Source organism: Bombina bombina, chromosome 6 (assembly GCF_027579735.1).
Source record: "Bombina bombina isolate aBomBom1 chromosome 6, aBomBom1.pri, whole genome shotgun sequence".
Lineage (NCBI taxonomy): Eukaryota > Metazoa > Chordata > Amphibia > Anura > Bombinatoridae > Bombina > Bombina bombina.
This window is the reverse complement of record NC_069504.1, coordinates 653278705-653306284: the sequence shown is the minus strand read 5'-3', so window position 1 is coordinate 653306284 and position 27580 is coordinate 653278705. Positions and strand designations below refer to the sequence as shown.

At 35.2% G+C, this 27580-nt stretch overlaps 1 protein-coding gene across 1 annotated transcript; it reads right to left on the bottom strand.

The window, feature by feature from the left end:
- Positions 1 to 1105: 1105 nt before the first annotated feature.
- HDDC3 (HD domain containing 3) lies at positions 1106 to 27498 on the bottom strand. Its single transcript, XM_053717703.1, has 4 exons — positions 27371 to 27498; positions 12837 to 12892; positions 5692 to 5932; positions 1106 to 2131 (listed from the first exon to the last, which is right to left on the bottom strand). Exons 1-4 carry the CDS (start codon positions 27480 to 27482, stop codon positions 1992 to 1994), a joined length of 549 nt encoding a protein of 182 aa, XP_053573678.1. The 5' UTR covers positions 27483 to 27498; the 3' UTR covers positions 1106 to 1991.
- Positions 27499 to 27580: the final 82 nt, after the last annotated feature.

Sequence of the window (27580 nt, the reverse complement as noted above, 5' to 3'; positions counted from 1 at the left end):
GACATCATAATAAATTATACTAGTTACTATACTAAAATAAAACATTTCAGTCCTAAATTAGTAAAATGATCAGGATTATAGAACCTTTTCATGCATACCATAGTAACATTAAGCAGACCTTAAAAACAGTTATAATGAAATTATAACTCAGTGTTTAATCTTATGCAAAAGTCTCACTAGGAAGTTACGGGCTTTGTAATGTTCCCGTGAAATATGTATTAGAAATTAGGAATAGTCTCCCCCCCCCGGAATTAGTTTGCTAAACATATGGTGAATATGGCTGCAGACAGTTTGCCAACGTTTGCTGAATTCTGAACAAATGCCCACGCCTATTAGAATGCAGCATTATTGTCTGACAGGTTCCCCACACTAGCTATGATCAGCTGCGCTATTTTTGCTGGTTAAAGGAAACTAACAGCTCTTTGGTCTTAGGAGTATTGACATTAGCCACATATCACATGTTGCTCATTAACTTAGATATCCCTGGAATTGTAGAACATAAGTAATGAGTATGTGTTATTACCCTTATAGCAATATGTGATATACTTATGTGAATGATTAGTGAAAAAGCCATACTTGTAAGTTATAGTGGTTAATATACTCAAACAAAACATTTCAGTAATAAATTAAACATTCTTATTAAAGAATGTACCTATATATATTATTGTCAAGTTTGGCATTTCTAAATAAAACGGTTAAGTCAAAAGTAGGCAAATTTCAATTGCACTTCAAGAGAACTAAAAGGTTAATAGCATCCTAAAACAGTGATCATGTAGCAGATGTTGCTAAGCAGCACTGCAATGGCAATCAGCTACATACAGATATATAGGATGTAATATTAGTCGCCAATGGCTATATGGCTGAAGTCAATGCTCCTATTCTCAGACAGATGGACTGTAGTAGAAGCTGTGCGAAAATCTGCTGAAAACTATGGACAAAAACACAGGTGGGATTTGTCAAGCAATTCAGATACTTTAAATAATTTATAAAGCACATAATCACTTACATGGTATTATATGATTAAGTAAAGGTTATTTATATATTTTTCCAATGACTTTGTTCATTCCCTGGGAGATTTTTTTTTAAATAAATACAATACTAAAGATGACTTTACTTTCTTTATTACAGTATTATTAAATCAGTGGTGCCAAAATCTAACCCCTAAAGGGAAAGTAAACATTAGACGTGCATTTGGCAGTTTCATGCAGAAGGTAGTCACTCACGGCATTAAGCTCTTTTTAGAGCCGTTATTTCATCTTGTGAAAGTGTAAACCAGATCTTAGTACATTGCACTTTCACAAGAATAAATCTAGCTTCGAAAAGAGCTGAATGCTGCGAGCTGCTGTCTTTTACCGCATTCGGCAGTGAACAAAACTGCTGAATGCACATCTAGTAAACACACTGTAATTACAAAATTGTCTGCAGTCTTGCAATAAACTAATATAGTTAGTGAGTTTGAAAATGTTTGGAATGCATTACCATTTTGTTTGCTGCAGTTGTTTTTCAATAGACAAATTTTACCAACTACTTTTCCTTGATGGGAGGAGCCAAACAGAACTTGCACTGAAGTAGATATAAATCTCAATTGTTTTACACTTATCATATCATCATCATTGCTGAAGCTAATTAGGGACAAATATTTTGCAGTGTGAGGTTTGTGAAGACTGCCATATGCACTGCCCATTCACAGAATTGAAGACATTGTTTCATTTTTACACTTAATTACAGAAAAAGATGTCTAAATACATAAAAGTATATTGTAAAGTACAAACATTTTATATTACAATATCAAAGTGTTTACTGTCCCTTTAATATCCACAGATAAGTCATAAGTGCATACTTGGACTAGGTCACATGCAGTTTCATAATTAATTAAAAGTCTGTTTGAGACCCTCAGACAAAGTCTGTAATATGTCAGGTATGTCCCTTATAGTGGTTTTGCAAATCCTACTGAACCTGTCCAGGATTTCATTATTACAACTTTAGAGCCCTCAAGGAGCACAGACAGAAATTCCTCTATCTTTAAACAACTGATCCAGCTCTTTTTCCAGTGCTGAATTTGTCCCTCGTAGCCCCTTCACCACTTCTGAAGCCCACTGGAAATATTCTTGTACTCGTTGTTGTGACCAACCTAGAAAATAGATATACATTTGTAAAAACATACAATACATGTAATCTAACGCAATGGAACTAAATGGTATACATTTCTTCCATAAATACATATGCCTTATTTATAACATTATGGGAGAGAGTGATAGGTGAGCTACTTTTTTTTTTTTTTTTTTTAACAAATACATAATTTATGCAGAGCTTATTACAACACTGGGTACTAATAACCAGATGTTTATATTTTATTGTTTTATGTGCAAGCATACTGAGGAATGTATAAGCCTTTATCAGTAGAAACAATATACAAGCTGCATTAACAAGAAACAGAAAACACATCAAGACTAATATAAAATGTTTAGTTATGTATAGTAAAACAACTTTACAATATACTTTATTTATTTATTTTGCCCCTTTTTGTGCACTATATCTGGGAAAATTGAGAGTTTTCTAATTCTCTAAGCTAGAAATACACACTGCAAGCAAACTTCTCAATGCTAACCCTTCTAACGTAGCTTTCCCTAACTGGCTTCAGTAGACAACAACTGCAAAATAATGTACTTTATGCTATCAATGTCTGACTAGCCTTGTCTTCTGCACACTCAAGCCCAGATTGGCTCCTCTGAATAAGGCAGGGTGACGTTTAGCTATTGAATAACAATTGCAGCAAAAAAATCTTGGAATTACAAGGTGTTTACAGCCACTCTAATGAACACATCTATATAAAAGCATAATCATAACAACTAACATACTGCAGTATAAAGATTCAATGGAGTTGCATCAGTCAATCTTAAAACTGCAGTATGTTTAGTGCACATCCAGTTTCTGGTAGTTTAATGATAGTCATTTCATCTAGTTATGTTCAAAAGTGTATACGGATTGGGCAACACAAATCCACACTTCCCAAAACAGATGATAAATAATTTCCCGTTATTTGGAAAGACAACATGATTACACATTAATGCCCAACTAAGGGCTTGTTTCCATTGAGCCGCAAGATGGTGCATTGCGGCCCATAGAAAATAATAGAAGCCGAAAAGTGCAAATGTACACCTTGTTATTGATAAGGTCTCAAACATAACGGCATGCTTAACTAGGCATAAAAGAGGGAAAAAAAGCTTTTTGAGGCATCTTTTCCATTGAGATAGTAAAGTTTTCAAACAATGCAAGTGTTTCACTTTATACAGGCATACCTCGTTTTATTGCGCTTCACAGATATTGCTCTTTTTACAAATTTGAAGGTGTATGAAACCCTTTATCGAACAAGTCTATCAGAGCCATTTTTCCAACATATATACACATATGAACACATATATACACAGACCTATATATACATAGTATAAGACAAAAACAGGTATTGGCGCACATCCAAACACTTAAGTCCACATATTCTTTCACATATTTATATATGCTGCAAAAAATTGCCAGCTAAATATTTTTTAAATTTTTAAATAAAGTTGGGATCTTAGTCACACAATATGGCCATATTCTGCTCAGCCAGTCACCACTTACAAGGTGTCCCAAAATAGACTGGCCCTAAGACTATACAGTTTAGCTTTACTGGGCTGAATCATTCGATTCTAATATTCAAATACATAATTCCAACACTGCAGTACTATGCCTCAAATCATGACTGCACAGAATGAATGAGACTCCCTGGCTTTATACATATAACTCAATCACATTGTCTGGAGCACACCTGAGCAGGGTGGTGTGCTTTAACCAAAGGGATTTGGTCAGCTCCCTGAAATTTAAGAAATACAACAAGGGGGTTTGGTTAAGCACAAAAAAAAAAAGCTAAAAGGTGTGTTCCAGACAATGTCCGTTCTCATTGGTTCATTTTGGGGGACGCCCCCCTCACTGGCTCTGTATGTGTCCTAATCGAAAATTAATTTGGCTGTCATACCATTCCAATCCCCTAGGGGGCAGCAGACAATCAGCAATGTAGACCCACCATCAAACATTGCTAACAATTTAATACATCCTTATAAAATGACAATTTAAACCACCATAACTTCTTGCATTAATAATTCTTTCCTGTCAGCATCCATATCTCATCTAGCATAACAGAAAACCTACAATTTGATATCAAACATCAATATTTTATAGTCATATCACATCAAAGTAATTCCTATATATTCATCTTATTATATTTTAAGAGATGTATTTAAAGTTTCATAAACATTTAGTGCATAACCATGTGATATGACTTAGGTCAACCCATGTCGGAATTCTGCATTAGCATCTTTCAGCCCCATCTAGAATTTGTGGATTCAAACACAATATGGGCCCCATATCTTTGCATATACTTAGGCCAGGTCTGATAAGTTTATCACTCATCTTGGTATACACATCTGAGGGGTTTCAAAATGCTAATTTCGCTTTGAAGTAACTGTCTGTTAGCTCATATGTTAGCTTATCAGGAAATCATGTAGAACTTTGTCTACAACAGAGGTTGGTTGTCTAACATTTGATCATCAAGTAAATGTTAATTTATTACTTTGAAATGGTTCATTGGTCTTATCTATACAGCAGTCTAAGCCTTTTTTTCCCATTTGAAATGACTGTCTGAGCTGATTAGGCCACATGTCTTCCCTTTGTCCTCACCTGGATGCATTGTAATTTTGAAAACGTTTCTTTTGATGAAATGAGAGAGGGGTTTTTTGGTTTATACAGCCAAATATCATTTTGGCATAGAGGACTGTAATCTACAGTAAATAAACTGATGCAACTAGTTTCATATGTAATTAATCCTGTGGTCTTAACAACCATATATATATATGAATCATACTCAGGTACCCTGACAAGGAACCGAACGTGCAATATCTCTGAGGTACGCCTGTACAGTTATTGTTATTTGTTATATTTATTGCTAGCCCAGGTATAGGACTAGTTAGGGATATTTCCAAATTATAATCTCAATATGTATTTGCATATAAAAATATAATCAAGCACATATCTCTATAATTCCAACTAGGCCTATGCATAGGGCAGCAATAAATATTACATATATCAATACATTTAAAAATAACAAAAATTAAATAAAAAGTCTTTTCATTTCATATTGTAAGGAATTCAGTTTATCTTTGTTTATCTTTAGAGGTGACCACAGATAAAGAGCACATATGTTAAACAAACTGCATACAATGCTCAAAACATTTAAATGAAAACCTGGTACTAAAATGAGGCCGTAATCTACTTTTAGCTGCCGGCTACTTCAGTAGCTTGCAGCTCCATTTTTAACAACTCAACAGAAATGAGGCCTCATTCTGTAATTTACCTACCTAATTCTAATTATCATAACATGCTTGTCCGCCTTTTACACATAAGACAACCCTACACTGTAATTCCTATCTGGTGTTTTTATTTCCAGTGTTTCAAATATATCCAGTAATGTTGTTTAATCAAAACATGAAAGTTTTTTTTAATTTTTTTACTATGCATAATTAGACATTTTATATTACAAATCCAGTGTTTCCCGTCCCTTAAAGTGCTGTGTCAATAAAGTTATATCAGAGTTGCTTCCATTGTAATACATAACATACGTATCACACAATATAAACAAAACAACTGTGAGGTGAGTACCTTCTGGACTACTGCGGTTCAGATCTCGAAGGTTGTATAACTTATCAGCTAGTTTTACCAGTTTAGACTTGTAGCTACAGTGTGGTGCATGATCAATTTGTTTTTGCTTCCTTTCCAATTTTGGTAGGGTTTTATCATCTGTAACTTCCTCTACTATTCCTTGAACTTCTTTCCCAAACTTCTCTTCTATTTCTGTGAAGCTGGTATTGGTATCTTCTACCGTGTCGTGGAGCAGAGCTGCCTGTATATATAAATATATATATTTCAAATGTATAAATTAAACAAACATTCAAGTATGCAACATTTTATAATATAGGTTTTAAAAGTCTGACTAGAAATAAAAAGCACTGGTAGATATCCACCACATGATTTGTTTAAAATGCTGTTTGACAATCTCTCATCACTTGATGAAACCAGCTTTATTGCATTTCTAAAACTTTTCTTTAACCCCATCAGTGGCCAGACCATTTTTCAATTTTCTTACCGTTGAGGACCAGGGCTGTTTTTACATTTCTGCGGTATTTGTGTTTAGCTGTAATTTTCCCTCTTACTCATTTACTGTACCCACACATATTTTATACCGTTTTTCTCACCATTAAATTGACTTTCTAAAGATACCATTATTATATTATATTATTATTTTTTTAGTTTTTTTTTTTTTTTAAGTAGACAACCCAAAATATTGATCTAGGCCCATTTTGGTATATTTCATGCCACCATTTCACCGCCAAATGCTATCAAATAAAAAAAAAAAAGTTAAACTTTTTCACAAACTTTAGGTTTCTCACTGAAATTATTTACTAACAGCTTGTGCAGTTATGGCACAAATGGTTGTAAATGCTTCTCTGGGATCCCCTTTGTTCAGAAATAGCAGCTAAATGCAGCTGCGCATGTATTATGCCCAGCAGTGAAAGGGTTAATAAGGTAGCTTGTAGGGTTAATTTTAGCTTTATAGAGATTAGCCTCCCACCTGACACATCCCAACCCCTGATCCCTCTGAAACAGCTCCCTTCCATCCCCCACCCCTCAATGGTCATCCCCAGCTTAAGTACTGGCAGAAAGTCTGCCAATAAAAGTATTAGAATAAACGATTAGGAAGAAAGGCACTCTCCGTATAATATTAAGTAAAAAACTTTTACTAATGTGAACGTTTTCGTTTTTTTTTTTACTTATTATACGGAGAGTGCCTTTCTTCCTAATCGTGTGTGTGTATATATATATTTTTCTGCAGTGTGGGATCCCCAGTTACCCCCCAAACAGCTCTCTAACCCTCCCCCCCTTTACCTATTTGCCGCCATCTTGGGTACTGGCAGCTGTCTGTATACAAAAATTCAAAGCAGAACAGCAGCACTCCACAAGAGTAATATTTACCAGTTCTTTATTGCAGCAAAAGCACCACAGAAGCAGCGACGTTTCGGACTACATGTCCTTAATCATGCTATACATACATCACTTCCACTTTATATACCCTATAGGGCACACCCACTTAAAAATAATTAACCCTCTATATACCACAACTGTACTATTTTTTTTTTTACAGCAGCATATGTAAATATCCTGACAGTTTTTGTTAAAAATATATACACAATACCATCTTATTCTCTTTTACAAATGAAAGAATAATGAAACAATACACAGTTATTTGGAGAAATCATTATACATCCAAAAAATATTTTTATACAGAACAGAATCTATTTTGTGCAAAATAACCATCCTTGGATGAAAGATTCTCAAGGAATATTTCCATTAGCCATCATTTATTATCTTTGAATAATATAAAAGGCCTCAAGTTACAAGTACATTCTTTCTATAAAAATACTGACAGATCATAATCCTTATTCATACCCATTGGTGCTAATTAATTTAAACTAAATATCCAAAATGTCTCCCTTTGTTTCAGATACCGCTCTATCGCCACCCTGTCTAAAAGGGGAAATATGCTCTAATATTTGGAATCTTAGTTGGCTGACTCCATGATGGGCCTCTAAAAAAATGGATAGCTACTGGGGATTTTAGATTTTTTCTCCTAATACTTGATTTGTGTTCAGTTATCCTGTCCCTAATTCTATGGGTCGTTTCACCAATTTAGATAAGACCACACAGGCATTTAAGAAGATATATTACAAAGTCAGTATTACAAGTTGAAAAATCTTTAATCCGATAGCGATAATTTCTACCGTGCGTACGATGGAGGAAGCTGTATATTTGAATAGGGGACACATAGATTTGCATATTGATATATGGTCCGCATGGGACGCTCTCCCACAGAATATACTGACCAAAGTTTGAACATGACTGGCAACCTGCTGCCTCCCACCCTCCCTTCCCCTTCTCCCTCTCTCCTTTCCCCTTACTTTCCTCCTAACTCTTCTGGCTAACCTACTTTTCGCCTACTCTTAATAGGTTCCCCTTTTATTTTATTTTCACAACTTTTCCTCCCTTTTATTCTTTTTTTTTTTTCTCTTTGATATAGCTCATGGAGTACCAACTGAATCTGTTTATATATCAGGATATATTGATGTGAACCAATATTGTTGCACCGTGTTTCAAATGTTTTTTTTAGGTTTATATTCATGGAGCCAAGGTTCACAGCTCCAGTATGTTTTTCAGGGTCATCCATCACTAACAACCTATGGACAGAGAATGTAGCTGAAGATGTTGGATGCCCTGTATTATATGTTCATGTATAAAACAAATGAGGGTCATTTATAATAGGCTAGACCTCCGGAGAGGTCTGGTGCATATTTTCTTGTAAGTAAGATATTTGCTACCTAGTGATATGCCTACTAAGTAACATGTATAGATGTACCTAAATATGTCTTACCACTGTATAACTGTTTCTGTTTTCACCTCAATAAAAAAGCAATTTAAAAAAAAAAGAAATCTTTAATTCAGTTTTTTTTGCCAGATTGAGGATGTACAAAATTTGGCCCTTTTATCATGGTATTACAATGTGAACATCCCAAACAGGGGTAAGAACCCCTATTTTTTTCTGTTATGCAACGTTACTTATTCTTTTTGGCAGTGCCAATATCAGCTTTAACCAAGGTATCTCTCAAATGAACCCTCTTATAGCCTGGCATCGGGAAGTTTTGGAATTCTTGTATATTCGGATTACAATTATTTAATACATATCAATGTTTACGAATAATCCTTTGAATTTGGGTACTTAATTCATTATACTTAGTAACAAATACTAACCTATCTTTACTATTCTCCCTAAAACCTGTGGTTTTAACACATTATCTCTGGGAATATCCAAGAAATTACTAATCCCTTTCTCAATTAGTTCTCTATCATATCCTCTGTCCAAAAAAAGGATTACCCATCTCCCTGAGTCTTTCTTCACTTTTTTGTCATCTGACACAATGCGTCGAACCTGCATAAATTGACTCTTGGGTAGGGAATCTTTTAAGGACTGAGGATGAGCACTATTGGCCAGTAACAAGTCATTTCTATCTGTACTTTTTTTTTATATAAATTCACCTTAATTCTTCCATTCTTCTTAATCACTAGAGTGTCCAGAAAAGATAGACTCTCCTCACTATGGACTAACGTGAATTTATTATTCAATGTAGCAGAATTTAATAATTCTACAAATTGGCATATGGTTGGGAGACATTGGACGCCTGTTGCAAACGCATCATCAATATAGCGCCACCATGTGGCGCCATACTGTTTAAATAGATCATTACTGTATACCAATTTCTCTTCATATATATTTATGAAAATGTTGGCATATGTAGAGGCGACATTGGAGCCCATTGCCGTACCCCGTTTTTGTATATAGAATTGATCCTGGAATAAAAAATAATTGCACCGTAGTATAATGTCTAATAATTTTAAATATAAATTCCTTTTCCTCTCCAGTGTATAAATTGGAGTTAGCAATTATCTTTTTTACAGCTCCCACACCCCCATCATGACTGATGGAGGTATAGAGGCTGGAAACATCCATACTAAAGGAGTGCCCGGTTTTTACAAATGCTATTAAAACAGGGGTACTTTCATTCATTAAACTTTACATTGTAGCGTTTTTTAAACTACTTACCTTTTTCTTTAGGAAACAGACCCTCCGCCCGCTTCTCATGCTGTTCAGCATATCGATGATGAAACCGGATTCATCCAATCGTTGCGTGGCCTTACGAGATGGATGCTCCGGGGTGCACACCATGATTGGAGGAAGTCGGTTTTGTCATTGCTGAGGTAAGTACAGAGGAGCTGCGGGTGGAGGATCGCGGTCTGGGTTTCCTAAAAGAAAAAAGGTTGTCTTTTTAAATAAAAAAAAAACGCTGCAATGAACAGTGCGCACCCGTGAACCGCAAATCAATTTTATTTATCTAGGTCCATTTTGGTATATTTCATTACACCGTTTTGCTGCAAAAGGCAATCATATCGTAAACTCTTCTTCTCACTGAAATTATTTACATACTGCTTTGCCATTGCTTTTTGGTAATAAGAAGGCTAATTGCAACTGGGCACTATACTTCTGAAATTCCCATCAGTAAAGGGGTTAATTAGGTAGCGTGTAAGGTTAAGTTTAGCTACAGATTACCCTCTCACCTGACACCTCTCACCCCTGATCTGTACCCAATTTCTCCTAAACAGCTCTCTTCCCTCCCTCACCCCCCACTGGTCACCACCATCTTACGTACTGGCAGACAGTCTGCCAATGTGAAGTTTTTTTTTTAAATGTTATTTTCTATAGTATAGGGTTCCCCCCATTACTCTCTCACCTCCCTGATGCCTCCCAAACAGCTCTCTAACCCTCCCCCTCTAATTAGTGTCCGCCATCTTAGGTACGGGCAGCTGCCTGCCAGTACCCAGTTTATATAAATTTATATTTATTATTATATTTTTTTAAATACACATTTTTCTGTAGTGTAGCAGCCCTCCTCGTCTTTCCCACCTCTCCCCTCTAAGTGATCCATTTCTAGGGTCTCTCTCCCCTCTTATTAAATTTTTTCCATCTCTCTGTGTTTTGTTTCTGCATTGTAGAGGTCCCACCCCTACAACCCGTTCCCGCCCTCCTATAGCAATGGGATACCCACCCACACCACTGCTAACCTGATGCATAGAGGGACACAGTGTCTCTCCCTGCATTAGTCTTTCTGTACTGCCCCACTCGTAAAGGGGTTAAAGGGCAATGAAGCCCAATTTTTTTTCTTTCATGATTCAGATAGAGCATGTGATTTTAAACATCTTTCCAATTTACTTCTATTATCTATTTTTTTCTTTAATTCTATTGGTATACTTTGCTGAAAAGGATAGCTCAGGAGCTGCTGACAGGTGGCTGCACATCTATGTCCCATTTTATTGGCTTGTCCAATGTACTCAGCTAGTTCCCAGTAGTGCATTGCTGCTTCTTCAACAAAATGATACCAAGAGAATTAAGAAAATTGTATTTTCTATCTGAACGATACTCATTTGAGTTATGGTGGAGATAAAACCATAATACTAAAATCCTCCGTTAAATAAAAGTACGCGATATAGAATTATTGAATAGAAAATTAGCAGATCTATGCAAGTATCCCTGCTTGCTAACCCGCAGAACTATCCTGTATACACAAATGCCAATGCATCAGGGAACTCTGGGTAAGATATGCAATTTAGATAATCAATATCTCAGTATTTCTTACCAAGTACTGTTTTAAACACAGCAATCCCCTTTATGGGATAAGATACATAAAACAGTACTTGGAAGCAAAAAACGTGAGATATTGAATATCTAATATGCATATCTTACCCAGAGTTCCCTGATGCATTGGTAACAATGTATACACGGTACTTCTGGGGGGAAAGCAAGTGGGGATACTTTCCTAGATCTGCTAATTTTCTATTCAATAATTATATATCTTACTATCTGAACCATGAAATAAAAAAGTTGTGTTTCATGTCCCTTTTAAGTTTATATTTCTCAATGAGTGATGATTAATGCACTCTCAATACCCTGGTGTTCAGAAAACTATGGTATCTATATATTTATTTATTAATAAATGTGTGGGCGTGCTTTTATATGTCTCTCCGGGGTAAGTGGTATTGCTGATGATTGGTTGTGCTTCCCAACTGCTTTTTTCTGGAAAGGAAAAACTGCAAGGCAGTGGCAGTTAAAAACAAGCCATGGACAGATTGCCATAAAGGGTTAAAAACTGAGCTTTAAGAAAGTAAATTCTAACCTATTACTGAAATGCTTTGAATGCATTGCAGTAGTTTGTAATGTTTACTGTTCCTTAAAGTTCCTAACCAAATTCTAAAAACCACAGAATTTTTCACAATTAACTTCACCTACCCTAAGGTATGTAAATGATAACATTTATTATTTGTTAGAGGGCTACTTTTGCAATATTCATACTTTAACAATTGGGAACTTAAAGTGAATGTAAACTTGAGCATACTTGCTCTAGTCATAGGATAGAATTTAAAAAAAAATAGTGAGACTTTCATTAATCAAATTTGTAGTATATACTGAGCTTCTGAGATCTTTACCTGTTAATGCTATAATGATAAGCGCCGTTCCTCCACCCGCCATAATGCTCAATTGATTGACAAATAAAGAATCTGCAATCCACTAATTGCTGTCCCCCCCCAGCCCCTTTTCACAAACGTCACGCCCCCCAGGGGGAATGATTAGTGGATTGCAGATTCGTCATCTGTCAATCAATTGAGCAATATGGGGTGCGGAAAAAACGGAGCTTATTGTTATAGCATTAAAAGGGTAAAAATCTTAGAAGTTCAGTATATACTATAAATTTGATGAATGAAAATTTGCTTTACTCTCTTGTTATCGTTTGCTGAAGGAACAACATTGCACTACAGGCAGCCAATCACAAGAGACAAATGTGTGCAGGCACTAATCAGCAGCTAGCTCCCACTAGTGTAAGATATGTGTGTATTCTTTTTCAAACAAGGGATTCCAAGAGAACGCTATTTGAAAATAGAAGTGAATTTAAAAGTATCTTAAAAATGACATGCTCTATCTGAATTATGCAAGTTTAATTTTGACTTTCCTATCCCTTTAAGTAAAATGTTTTACTCTTGTTATACACACTAATATCTTTTTAAAGAAAGGGATCTTAAAAAGGATGGTGCAGATAACATGGTATGAGCAGTAAAATGACCCTATTCCCATGACAACATAAATATACCTGCAGTACTGCTACATCTGTTACCCCAGCCTCATGCGATAATATCCTTGCCACACCTAAATTAAAAAAAAGGTATATATGAAAAGAGTATATTAAAATGAACATTTAACATAATACTAATCTTGTGATCTTTTCTAGAATATAAAAGTGAAACTTGATTTTCACTCACTTCAGTTTTTTACTAAAGAGCAAGAAACCAAACTGAAAATCTGGTTTCATTTGTGAGTTCAGGTTTGATGCTGCATTGTCATGTGTATATAAAGTATCATAACACAGTAAAATGCAGTACAATGCATGCAAGAAACTCAAATTACAGTTCCAGTGTACTGCAAAATGGGTTCCCCTTAATGCGTTTCCAATTACTTGATACACCAGCAGCGCAGGAGAGTATAAAATGTTTGAGAAATTGATATTTATGTTTATTTTTGTATCCGAAATAGCCGACATTGGTCTTTAACTCCACAGCCCTTTAAAATAGTTTATTTTCCCATTACACTGGACAATTGCCCTTAGAGCTGTTGGGCTGCCCCATGACGCACATGGTACTATCAGTGCATGACATTTTCATGTTTGGTAAAAACTTTGAAAAACAAAAAACACCCCACAGTACCAATCTCATGTGCATAATTTCTTAAAGTGAAGGTCAATTTAGATGAATCGGTGCCCGTTTTAACAATCCTATTAAAAACAAGGGCAATTTAATTCATCAAAATTGACATTTCACTTGTTTTCTTCAAATCCAGACATCCGCTGCATCGCTTCCTCTGCCCATCGCAAGCCCTCTTCGCGGGTTAAAAATGACAAATCTGGCTTCCTTCAATCACGGCCTTGCCTCAGGCCATGATTCCCCCCGGGGGAAGCAGTGATTGGAGGAAGCCAGATTCATAATTTCTGACGTATAAAGAGGTTTCTGACGGCCGGGGAAATCGCTGGAGTGACTGTGAAGATTAAAAAGGTAAGTATTTGAAGAAAACGAGTGAAATGTCAATTTTGATGAATTTTGATGAATTAAAGTGCCCTTGTTTTTAATAGGATTATTAAAATGTGTATGTATATACACTGTATATATATATATATATATATATATATATATATATATATATATACACATATATACATACACACACACACACAGTGTGTATATATATATATATATATATATATATATATATATATATATATATATATATATATATATATATATATATATATGGAAAAAGCAAGATAGCGTCAGCACTTCTTCATATAAAATTTTTTTACTTTATTGAGGTTTCAGACAAAGGTAAAAACAGCGACGTTTCGAGTCAACACAGACCCTTAGTCATGCAATGGATTATGGGAAAAATCACCTTCTTTTATAGCACCTGTGTATCAATTAACTTGATTTGTCTATATATGATCAAAATGCCATTTTGAAAATTTTTTTGACCCCTAACGGGTCAGAATGATTAGTGAATAATCCTTTTGTCTAAGTTACAATTTTTCTTATGATGCAAGGTTTATATTTGGTGATTCTAACCCAAGACTATGTTACAACATATGTGATACAATCCACATTATTAAAAACATATCATACAAAGTTACAAAACTATTTTACACTAATACTTATAAAAACAAATGAAGATCATAGTCTTTGTTTAGACCATTCGGACTTAGTGTTTTTAGATGCTGTATCCACCATACCTCTCTTTTCTTTAACAGTAACTCTCTGTTACCCCCCTCTCCTTTGTTTTGGTATGTGGTCAATTATTTGGAATCGTAGCTGGCTAACTGTGTGTCCAGCATTGATAAAATGAGATGACACAGGTAGTGTCATGTCCTTACATCTGATGGAAGATTTATGGGCACTTATCCTATCCTTGATAGGGTTAATGGTCTCTCCCACATAGCCCCGCCCACATGGACATTTCAAAATATATACTACATAATCAGTATAGCATGTATACAAGCCTTTAATTTCACGTTTCTTATTATCATTTATTTGTGCTATGTATTTCCCCTTAATCATGGAATTACATTGGGCACAGTTGAGGCAGGGGTATGATCCTTTGTTAGCTGTTGTAAGGTAGTTTATGGTATCTTTCTTGTTGGTACCTACATCAGATTTTACAACTAGGTCTCTAATATTTTTGACCCTCTTAAAGGAATTAATTGGTGGTTTTTTAAATTCCTCAATGTGTGGATTCGTTTTGTTCAATATATACCAATGTTTTTTAACAATTTTTGTGATGTTATTACTAAATTGGTTGTATGTTGAAGAAAAGATAAGTTGTTTTTTTATCAATTTGATTTTTGTTTTTGCTTTTATTAGATATTACATCATTTGGTTCTCTAGTTTTTAATTTAACTGTTTGTTCATTGGTGGTTATGACAGCTTGTGGGTAACCCCTATCCAAAAATTTCTTTCCCATTTGTTTTAATCTTACTTCTTGTAGATCTTTTTCTTTTACATTACGCACTGTTCTTATGAATTGACTCTTAGGGATAGCGTTAAATACCCTATCTGGGTGGTAGCTGTCAAAGTGAAGCAATGTGTTACGATCTGTTGGTTTACAGTATAGGTCTGTTACTAAACAGTCATCTTTTTTGTATACCAAAGTATCAAGATAGCTTATTTTAGACTTTGAGTGGCTGATTGTGAATTGCAAACTTGTTGTACAATTATTTAATTCCTCCACAAAGTTCTCAAGGGACTCCAATGTGTCTCCCCATATGCCAAATATATCATCTATATAGCGTAGCCATATTTTACAGTGGCTTTGATATTCATTGTTTAAATAAACATATCTGTTTTCAAATTGGCTTACGAATATATTGGCATATGAGGGGGCCACATTGGAGCCCATGGCGGTTCCCTTCTTCTGTATATAATATGTGTCTTGGAACAAAAAATAGTTAAGGTGTAATATTATATTCAACATATCTTCTATGAAATCACATTGAGCATTAGTATACATCTTATCTTTTTTGATAAGATCCAGTACAGATTGAACTCCTGATTCGTGTGGAATTGAGGTGTATAGACTCACTATATCTAGTGTGAATAGTATATCTTTTTCACTTATTCTTACTTCGTCTATTCTAGTCAGGAAGTCCCCTGTATCTTTTAGAAATGATTGCTGACCTGCCGCTATTGGGTTCAAAATTTTATCCAGAAAAATTGCTATGTTTGCAAAAACTGATTCTGTGCTTGCCACTATGGGTCTACCCAGTGGTTCCTTAAGATTTTTGTGAATTTTCGGGGTAGTATAAAATACAGGTGTGATGGGGTCTATTTTTATGAGAAATGTGGCTAAATTCTTAGTAATAACTTTATTTTCTAAAGCCTTGTCTATTACTGCCGTTATTTCTTTTTTGATGTCTGGTAAAGGGTCATGGTCTAATATAAGGTATATTCCACCATCTGATAGTTGGGACAAAATTTCCTGTATGTAATATTCCTTATCAAGTACCACTACCGCACCGCCCTTGTCTGCATTTTTAATCTCAATTAGATTGTTGTTGGCTAAGTTTTTTAGGGCCTTACGTTCTGCTGTAGTGACATTGGAACTCATTCCATATTTAGGTGTTGTATATAATTTATGGATATCCTCTTGGACTAGCTTAATGTATGTTTCAACTCCAGAGTTGGAAGTACTGGGTACATACTTAGATTTATTTGTCAGTCCTAATGGTCTAGTGTCAAATGTCTCCCTCTCATTTACTGTGTTGCTAAATACTTTATCAGTATCTACAATGTTACCAAAGTATGCTTTCAACCTTAAATTTCTAAAAAAACGATATAGATCTTTCTCAATGGTAAATTGATTAGCATGTACAGTTGGACAAAAGGATAGCCCTTTATTAAGGACACTGAGTTCATCTTTGGTGAGTTCATATTTTGAAATATTAATAACTAATGTCTCTGCCGGGACTGGCGTCTCGCACTGGTTAGTGCCATTACATATTGTATCATTTGATGTTATGCTATATACGTTACCACTCCCGGTAGTTTGTTGTAATATATCGGAAGTCCCATTTATTTCTTGCGACCCTTCGAGAACCGTTTGTTCCTCAACCTGTTCGATTGCCGGTGGTCGGGGTTTCCAGCTCTTATGGTTTCCGTCCTCCCCTCCGGTATCGGTATCTGTGCCCATGTATAAAAAATCCTCCGATGAGGATGAATCTGTGGCTGTCGTTGTCTTTTCTATGGCGTGTCTCCTTCCTCGCCATGCTCCGCGTCCTCTTCCTGGTCGCCTCCATCCGACGTCATGAACCTCCTCCTCATTGGTCCAGCGGTACACGTGATTTGCCTTGTAATCCTCATCGTCTCGATTGAACTTATTTCTCTTAATCTCCTTTAACTCCTTCTGGTAGTCGTCAAGGATCTTGTCAATCTCTTTCTTTGTTTTTAGCAAATCATCAGCAGAGAAGTGAGTATTTACTTTATTTTCACTTTCAGATACCACTCTTTTTTGTATCTCAATCTCTTCCTGCAGGCATTCCACTGTCCAAACAATGATATCGAATGAGCACTTGTTCAGTATACATTCAAATCTTTTTTTGTATTTATCATTGTTGGTCATGATTGTCGGTCTCAGCTTTATTCTTAAGCCCCTTGGAATTCGTCTTACACGGAAATATTCCGCAAGGGTGACACTGTGTAGTTCATATGACAGGAGCTTTTTCCTTGCCTTTTCCCACACTTTAACAATGCTGGCATTTGATATTCCTTTCAAAAAGTCTCTTGGACCTCTGGCTAAAGCCGTAATTCTTGAAGCATCTAAATCCGAATATGAAAAAACATCCGTGTCTTCATCTGTTACCTCCATTTAGCTCTCAGGTGCACGTAACTTGTAGCAGGAAAGTATAGACACAACTTTAACAGGTAAGTCCAGCACCTTTCTTAATGCTATTTTTTCAGCAACCTTTTTTCAAATTCCAGCAGTGCACGATCACTGAGTGGGGTCTGCCAGCCCACATTTATAGATATGGAAAAAGCAAGAAGTAAGATTAAAACAAATGGGAAAGAAATTTTTGGATAGGGGTTACCCACAAGCTGTCATAACCACCAATGAACAAACAGTTAAATTAAAAACTAGAGAACCAAATGATGTAATATCTAATAAAAGCAAAAACAAAAATCAAATTGATAAAAAACAACTTATCTTTTCTTCAACATACAACCAATTTAGTAATAACATCACAAAAATTGTTAAAAAACATTGGTATATATTGAACAAAACGAATCCACACATTGAGGAATTTAAAAAACCACCAATTAATTCCTTTAAGAGGGTCAAAAATATTAGAGACCTAGTTGTAAAATCTGATGTAGGTACCAACAAGAAAGATACCATAAACTACCTTACAACAGCTAACAAAGGATCATACCCCTGCCTCAACTGTGCCCAATGTAATTCCATGATTAAGGGGAAATACATAGCACAAATAAATGATAATAAGAAACGTGAAATTAAAGGCTTGTATACATGCTATACTGATTATGTAGTATATATTTTGATATGTCCATGTGGGCGGGGCTATGTGGGAGAGACCATTAACCCTATCAAGGATAGGATAAGTGCCCATAAATCTTCCATCAGATGTAAGGGCATGACACTACCTGTGTCATCTCATTTTATCAATGCTGGACACACAGTTAGCCAGCTACGATTCCAAATAATTGACCACATACCAAAACAAAGGAGAGGGGGTAACAGAGAGTTACTGTTAAAGAAAAGAGAGGTATGGTGGATACAGCATCTAAAAACACTAAGTCCGAATGGTCTAAACAAAGACTATGATCTTCATTTGTTTTTATAAGTATTAGTGTAAAATAGTTTTGTAACTTTGTATGATATGTTTTTAATAATGTGGATTGTATCACATATGTTGTAACATAGTCTTGGGTTAGAATCACCAAATATAAACCTTGCATCATAAGAAAAATTGTAACTTAGACAAAAGGATTATTCACTAATCATTCTGACCTGTTAGGGGTAAAAAAAAAATTCAAAATGGCATTTTGATCATATATAGACAAATCAAGTTAATTGATACACAGGTGCTATAAAAGAAGGTGATTTTTCCCATAATCCATTGCATGACTAAGGGTCTGTGTTGACTCGAAACGTCGCTGTTTTTACCTTTGTCTGAAACCTCAATAAAGTAAAAAAATTTTATATGAAGAAGTGCTGACGCTATCTTGCTTTTTCCATATCTATAAATGTGGGCTGGCAGACCCCACTCAGTGATCGTGCACTGCTGGAATTTGAAAAAAGGTTGCTGAAAAAATGCTGAAAAAATAGCATTAAGAAAGGTGCTGGACTTACCTGTTAAAGTTGTGTCTATACTTTCCTGCTACAAGTTACGTGCACCTGAGAGCTAAATGGAGGTAACAGATGAAGACACAGATGTTTTTTCATATTCGGATTTAGATGCTTCAAGAATTACGGCTTTAGCCAGAGGTCCAAGAGACTTTTTGAAAGGAATATCAAATGCCAGCATTGTTAAAGTGTGGGAAAAGGCAAGGAAAAAGCTCCTGTCATATGAACTACACAGTGTCACCCTTGCGGAATATTTCCGTGTAAGACGAATTCCAAGGGGCTTAAGAATAAAGCTGAGACCGACAATCATGACCAACAATGATAAATACAAAAAAAGATTTGAATGTATACTGAACAAGTGCTCATTCGATATCATTGTTTGGACAGTGGAATGCCTGCAGGAAGAGATTGAGATACAAAAAAGAGTGGTATCTGAAAGTGAAAATAAAGTAAATACTCACTTCTCTGCTGATGATTTGCTAAAAACAAAGAAAGAGATTGACAAGATCCTTGACGACTACCAGAAGGAGTTAAAGGAGATTAAGAGAAATAAGTTCAATCGAGACGATGAGGATTACAAGGCAAATCACGTGTACCGCTGGACCAATGAGGAGGAGGTTCATGACGTCAGATGGAGGCGACCAGGAAGAGGACGCGGAGCATGGCGAGGAAGGAGACACGCCATAGAAAAGACAACGACAGCCACAGATTCATCCTCATCGGAGGATTTTTTATACATGGGCACAGATACCGATACCGGAGGGGAGGACGGAAACATAAGAGCTGGAAACCCCGACCACCGGCAATCGAACAGGTTGAGGAACAAACGGTTCCCGAAGGGTCGCAAGAAATAAATGGGACTTCCGATATATTACAACAAACTACCGGGAGTGGTAACGTATATAGCATAACATCAAATGATACAATATGTAATGGCACTAACCAGTGCGAGACGCCAGTCCCGGCAGAGACATTAGTTATTAATATTTCAAAATATGAACTCACCAAAGATGAACTCAGTGTCCTTAATAAAGGGCTATCCTTTTGTCCAACTGTACATGCTAATCAATTTACCATTGAGAAAGATCTATATCGTTTTTTTAGAAATTTAAGGTTGAAAGCATACTTTGGTAACATTGTAGATACTGATAAAGTATTTAGCAACACAGTAAATGAGAGGGAGACATTTGACACTAGACCATTAGGACTGACAAATAAATCTAAGTATGTACCCAGTACTTCCAACTCTGGAGTTGAAACATACATTAAGCTAGTCCAAGAGGATATCCATAAATTATATACAACACCTAAATATGGAATGAGTTCCAATGTCACTACAGCAGAACGTAAGGCCCTAAAAAACTTAGCCAACAACAATCTAATTGAGATTAAAAATGCAGACAAGGGCGGTGCGGTAGTGGTACTTGATAAGGAATATTACATACAGGAAATTTTGTCCCAACTATCAGATGGTGGAATATACCTTATATTAGACCATGACCCTTTACCAGACATCAAAAAAGAAATAACGGCAGTAATAGACAAGGCTTTAGAAAATAAAGTTATTACTAAGAATTTAGCCACATTTCTCATAAAAATAGACCCCATCACACCTGTATTTTATACTACCCCGAAAATTCACAAAAATCTTAAGGAACCACTGGGTAGACCCATAGTGGCAAGCACAGAATCAGTTTTTGCAAACATAGCAATTTTTCTGGATAAAATTTTGAACCCAATAGCGGCAGGTCAGCAATCATTTCTAAAAGATACAGGGGACTTCCTGACTAGAATAGACGAAGTAAGAATAAGTGAAAAAGATATACTATTCACACTAGATATAGTGAGTCTATACACCTCAATTCCACACGAATCAGGAGTTCAATCTGTACTGGATCTTATCAAAAAAGATAAGATGTATACTAATGCTCAATGTGATTTCATAGAAGATATGTTGAATATAATATTACACCTTAACTATTTTTTGTTCCAAGACACATATTATATACAGAAGAAGGGAACCGCCATGGGCTCCAATGTGGCCCCCTCATATGCCAATATATTCGTAAGCCAATTTGAAAACAGATATGTTTATTTAAACAATGAATATCAAAGCCACTGTAAAATATGGCTACGCTATATAGATGATATATTTGGCATATGGGGGGACACATTGGAGTCCCTTGAGAACTTTGTGGAGGAATTAAATAATTGTACAACAAGTTTGCAATTCACAATCAGCCACTCAAAGTCTAAAATAAGCTATCTTGATACTTTGGTATACAAAAAAGATGACTGTTTAGTAACAGACCTATACTGTAAACCAACAGATCGTAACACATTGCTTCACTTTGACAGCTACCACCCAGATAGGGTATTTAACGCTATCCCTAAGAGTCAATTCATAAGAACAGTGCGTAATGTAAAAGAAAAAGATCTACAAGAAGTAAGATTAAAACAAATGGGAAAGAAATTTTTGGATAGGGGTTACCCACAAGCTGTCATAACCACCAATGAATAAACAGTTAAATTAAAAACTAGAGAACCAAATGATGTAATATCTAATAAAAGCAAAAACAAAAATCAAATTGATAAAAAACAACTTATCTTTTCTTCAACATACAACCAATTTAGTAATAACATCACAAAAATTGTTAAAAAACATTGGTATATATTGAACAAAACGAATCCACACATTGAGGAATTTATAAAACCACCAATTAATTCCTTTAAGAGGGTCAAAAATATTAGAGACCTAGTTGTAAAATCTGATGTAGGTACCAACAAGAAAGATACCATAAACTACCTTACAACAGCTAACAAAGGATCATACCCCTGCCTCAACTGTGCCCAATGTAATTCCATGATTAAGGGGAAATACATAGCACAAATAAATGATAATAAGAAACGTGAAATTAAAGGCTTGTATACATGCTATACTGATTATGTAGTATATATTTTGAAATGTCCATGTGGGCGGGGCTATGTGGGAGAGACCATTAACCCTATCAAGGATAGGATAAGTGCCCATAAATCTTCCATCAGATGTAAGGACATGACACTACCTGTGTCATCTCATTTTATCAATGCTGGACACACAGTTAGCCAGCTACGATTCCAAATAATTGACCACATACCAAAACAAAGGAGAGGGGGTAACAGAGAGTTACTGTTAAAGAAAAGAGAGGTATGGTGGATACAGCATCTAAAAACACTAAGTCCGAATGGTCTAAACAAAGACTATGATCTTCATTTGTTTTTATAAGTATTAGTGTAAAATAGTTTTGTAACTTTGTATGATATGTTTTTAATAATGTGGATTGTATCACATATGTTGTAACATAGTCTTGGGTTAGAATCACCAAATATAAACCTTGCATCATAAGAAAAATTGTAACTTAGACAAAAGGATTATTCACTAATCATTCTGACCTGTTAGGGGTCAAAAAATTTTTCAAAATGGCATTTTGATCATATATAGACAAATCAAGTTAATTGATACACAGGTGCTATAAAAGAAGGTGATTTTTCCCATAATCCATTGCATGACTAAGGGTCTGTGTTGACTCGAAACGTCGCTGTTTTTACCTTTGTCTGAAACCTCAATAAAGTAAAAAAATTTTATATGAAGAAGTGCTGACGCTATCTTGCTTTTTCCATATTTATAAATGTGGGCTGGCAGACCCCACTCAGTGATCGTGCACTGCTGGAATTTGAAAAAAGGTTGCTGAAAAAATAGCATTAAGAAAGGTGCTGGACTTACCTGTTAAAGAGATATATATATATATATATATATATATATATATATATATATATATATATATATATATATATATATATATATATATATATATATATATATATATATATATATATATATATATATATATATATATATATATATATATATATTACATACATACAACAATGAAGAAATGAATCCAGGCGTCTCTATGTCCGTTAAAACATAGACGTTTATTCAAAGATTTAAAAAGGTAGGTGCTGAAGACAGAGCTCCATAGGGTAAAAAGAGTTAACACTAGGTCTTACATGTTTCAGCCTCCACGGCCGTAATCATAGACATACTCCCTTGGTATATGGGAGGTGTTCTTATAGGGCTTACATCCGCCCATTAAAATTAACACTCCTTAACCCATTAATTACCAGCTGTTAGTAGTTATACAATAAAAATACATATTGATGCTATTAAAGTTGTTAAATTCATTTGGCTAAACACATTATTTCATTTCATTTATTACATTATTACATTTCATCAGATAAGGACTATAGAGATGGGAGAAAGAATGTTCAGATTAAGTGCATGGTTGGAATAAACTAAAGTGGATTTGGCAGCGGATAATTCTATACAAAGTACATGTACCACTGTGCTTTATCTGATATAGCAAAGGTATATCTCTACAAATATATTATTGTATCAAAAACTCTGTATATACTATCATTGCACATTCTATTAGTCAATACTTTAATAGTATGTTAAATTTACATAAATTCATTTAGACCCATAGCAAACTTTCCTAGACAGTCCCTAGTCAATTTTTTATTTATTTGTGTTTATATTTCTTGATGTTGCATTAAGTTCTAGATATAGAAGGAATGAAGAGAAATCAAAAAAGAAAATAACAGCAGACAATCAGACTAATCTTACATATACACTAAACTCAATTCATTGTGCATGTTTTTATTATTTTTATTATTTTGCTTCATGACTTCACCTCATTCCAACTACATCCTATAAAGATTAACAAGGCTAAAGATCTGATCCACAAGCTTACTCCCAGTAGTTAATCACATCAAATTGTGAATTAAATCCTCCTGGGACCAAAGTTTTCAGCTTGTGGAGATATATATATATATATATATATATATATATATATACACATACACACAGTCATAGTCAAAATTAACCTTTCATGATTCAGATAGGTCATGCGTTTTTTACATAAAAAATGGAAAGGCAGCACACCAGGAATGTTTCTCTGAGGAATATAGAATCTTCATTTGTGAGTGCGTTGAGTTCCTACTGTCCCATAATTTTCTCATGTTTCACAGCAAATTTTATTTGCAAATTTGTGGTACAGCAATGGGGGAAAAGTTTGCCCCCTCATTTGCTAATTTATTTATGGGATGGTGGGAACTCAGCTTCCTCTATGATATGATTAATCCTTTCAAGGATCACATACAATTATATATGAGATATATTGATGATCTAATTTTCATAGGGAGATTTTGTATTTGAGGAATTTTTGAAAATCATCAATGATAATGAGTTTGGTTTGAGTTTTACAGGACTGACTAATAGAAATGAGGTAGAATTTTTGGACCTCAGATTGACTGGTTCTTCATGCACAAACTCTATTATGAGTGATACTTACCGTAAGTCAACGGCTGGTAATACGATCTTACATGTCAGATCCTGTCATCCAAGACATTTAATTAAATCAATTCCGAAAAGTCAATATCTTAGACTTCGGAGGAATGCATCTAATGACTCACTTTTTGAGAATTAAGCGAAATTACTTACAGACAGATTATTAGCTAGAGGTTATGACCAGAGCCTATTGACCAGAGCCTTGAAAGAGGTCAAGGATAAGCCCTTACAAAGCATTAAGAGTAAGACCACTAAGCGGTCTAAGAATTTTTCACATGACTCTTGTCTTTTCCACAGAATATTCATCACAATATAAACAGATTTGTGATATCATTAAACACAACTTTACATTTTTGAGGGGAGATGAGATTATTTCACCCTTTGTTGATAATATTAAATATGTGTCAAGAAAAGCACCAACCTTGGGCAATAAGCTTGCCCCGAGCATGGTAACCAGTTACTCGTGAAATAGTGGAGTTACTTGGCTTAATAAGGATACTTTTCAATGCTCGGCCACTAATTGTGGAACATGCGCTGTCATATCGAAGGGTGATACCTTTACTAGTACGTCTAAGGGAACTACTTATAGCATAAACCACTATGTGAATTGTGCATCCACATTTGTGGTTTTCCTTCTAGAGTGTAACTTGTGCAGGGCACAATATGTAGGCCAAACTTCACGTAGCCTCAGGACGAGAATTGGAGAACACGAGAGATGTGAAAAATTATGTTAAAACTTCTAGTATAGCAAGACACTTTAATGGGTTACACTTCGCAAATGTTTCTAACGTTAATATCAAGGTGATTGATGTTGTAAGATTCTTATGAAGGAGTTATACTGGATTATTTCACTGAATACCAGAGAGCCAAATGGCCTCAATAAAGAATGGGATATCAGTCTCTTTACCGATTAATGAATATTTCATATCTTTAACATTATAATATTTGTTACTTGTCAGGAATGGACCTAGGTTTATAATTATCCTGTGTGGAATTTAGAACACATTCGTATCTGTGTCAATATAAAAGCTTGCTATGCTCATAAATTGAAACATCATTTGTTTCATTGTTCCTAAATTTATTTAAAATTTGTTCAGGAATTCAGTAGTTTAATGTTTCTTTTGTAATGTTTTATTTTATCCATATTCTGGCCTTTTTATTAGGTCAGTATAGATAGATGTGAGGTTATGACGTCATATTACTGACTTTGCGTAATAGATAAGACACTATTATGTGTGCATATGCTGAATTAAAACAATGTATACGTCTGACGTGTTAATTGTTTACTCTTAATGTGACATGTTGAAGTCTGTTTCCTCAATGGGTCAGTAAATTATATTTCCATTTAAGAAGTTTTCTTATTTATCATTAGGTTGGTTATGTTATACTATTCTGTTTTACTTTGCCAGAGGAATTTGTTTAGTTTAGTTTAAAGCGACGCAACCCAAATTTTTTCTTTCATGATTCAGATAGAGAAGGCAATTTTAAGCAACTTTCTAATTTACTCCAATTATTTTTTTCTTCGTTCTCTTGCTATCTTTATTTAAAAAAAGAATGCATCTAAGCTTTTTTCTTAGTTCAGGACTCTGGACAGCAATTTTTTATTGGTGGATGAATTTATCCACCAATCAGCAAGGACAACCCAGGTTGTTCACCAAAAATGGGCTGGCATCTAAACTTACATTTCAAATAAAGAAAATTTGATAATAGGAGTAAATTAGAAAGTTGCTTAAAATGTTATGCTCTATCTGAATCACGAAAGAAAAAAATGTGGGTTCAGTGTACCTTTAATATTGTTATACTTAATTTTTATGTAAGTTACTTTTTTGTGTGTCTAATCTGTATCCATATATGTTGTCACTCCCATAAATGAGTATAGTACTCTGATTAATGGTGGCAGGGTATTTACTTACCTTGTTTGAACTCATTCACTATCCTATGACTAAGTGCTGCACGGCACGAAACGCATAAGGCCACGCCCCCTCACGCATGTCACCTTTTTGTGTGTCTTTTTTTCATGGAATAAAGCTTTGCTTTTAATGCATTCCTGGTGTGCTGCCTTTCCATTTTTTGTGCAATATTTGGGACACGCTCAGTCCTGTTACCCTTTGGCTGGCACCTCAAGACTTCAATCACGTCTCCGAGTTTAACCGTCATTACGGCTCGGATTTTTATTGCTAACGGCTTCCCCCAGCTGATTTCTGGATTTGTTCCTGTGAGCCGTGCTACTTTTCTTCTGTTGTTGCTTCATGCGTTTTTTAAACAACTTTCCAATTTACTTTTATCATCAAATTTGCTTTCTTCTCTTGGTATTATTTGTTGAAAGGTAAATCTAGGTATGCTCATATGCTAATTTCTAAGCCCCTGAAAGCCGACTCTTATCTCAGTGTATTTTGACAGTTTTTCACAGCTAGGCAGCGCTAGTTCAAGTGTGCCATGTGTGCCTACTCCCGAGGTTTGTTATTTTTGGCTGCTTCCCACTCTTCCCAGAGAAGTTCTTTATCACTCAGCACTGTTTGGCTAAAAAGCAAGTTTGTCTGGGGAATGGATAATAAAGGCATTATCTATCTTTTGAAACAATAAAAATTCAGGAGTAGAAGTACAGACATTTTAGGTGTGTACACCACATGCAAAAGCAGCTATTTCAAGTGTCAAAATAAAGATAATGTGGCTTTTTATAAACAATTTAATACATTCCAGGTAAAATGAATAATTGGGAACAAATTAAAGTTGAGAAAATGTTATAGTACACTGTCCCTTTTTAGTTATGCTGACCTTTAAAAAAAAAAGTTGCAAAGCAAACACCATCTAGGAAAGCAGTGTTGTGTCATGGTTACCTATTGGGTGATTTATATAAGGCGTTTTCTCAACGTCCTTTCTCCTCTGACATTTATGCTTTTCCGCAGCAAAGTTAACAGCTTCCAAAAGTAATGTTGCGTCGGTGGCCATTACTGCAGTCAGGTGACTGCTGTGAAAGTCCTTTATAAAAATGGGAACTAGCCGCGCCCGCTACACTCGGCACCAAGCGCTCACTGCAGTCACGTAAC

Excerpts from the sequence above, each read along its gene's own strand:
- HDDC3 (XM_053717703.1), bottom strand. The coding sequence starts at position 27,482 with ATGGCCACCGACGCAACATTACTTTTGGAAGCTGTTAACTTTGCTGCG. Across the intron at positions 12,893-27,370 it reads TTATATAAATCACCCAATAG|GTGTGGCAAGGATATTATCG; the intron begins GTAACCATGACA and ends TTTTTAATTTAG. Across the intron at positions 2,132-5,691 it reads GAACCGCAGTAGTCCAGAAG|GTTGGTCACAACAACGAGTA; the intron begins GTACTCACCTCA and ends TCTATTTTCTAG.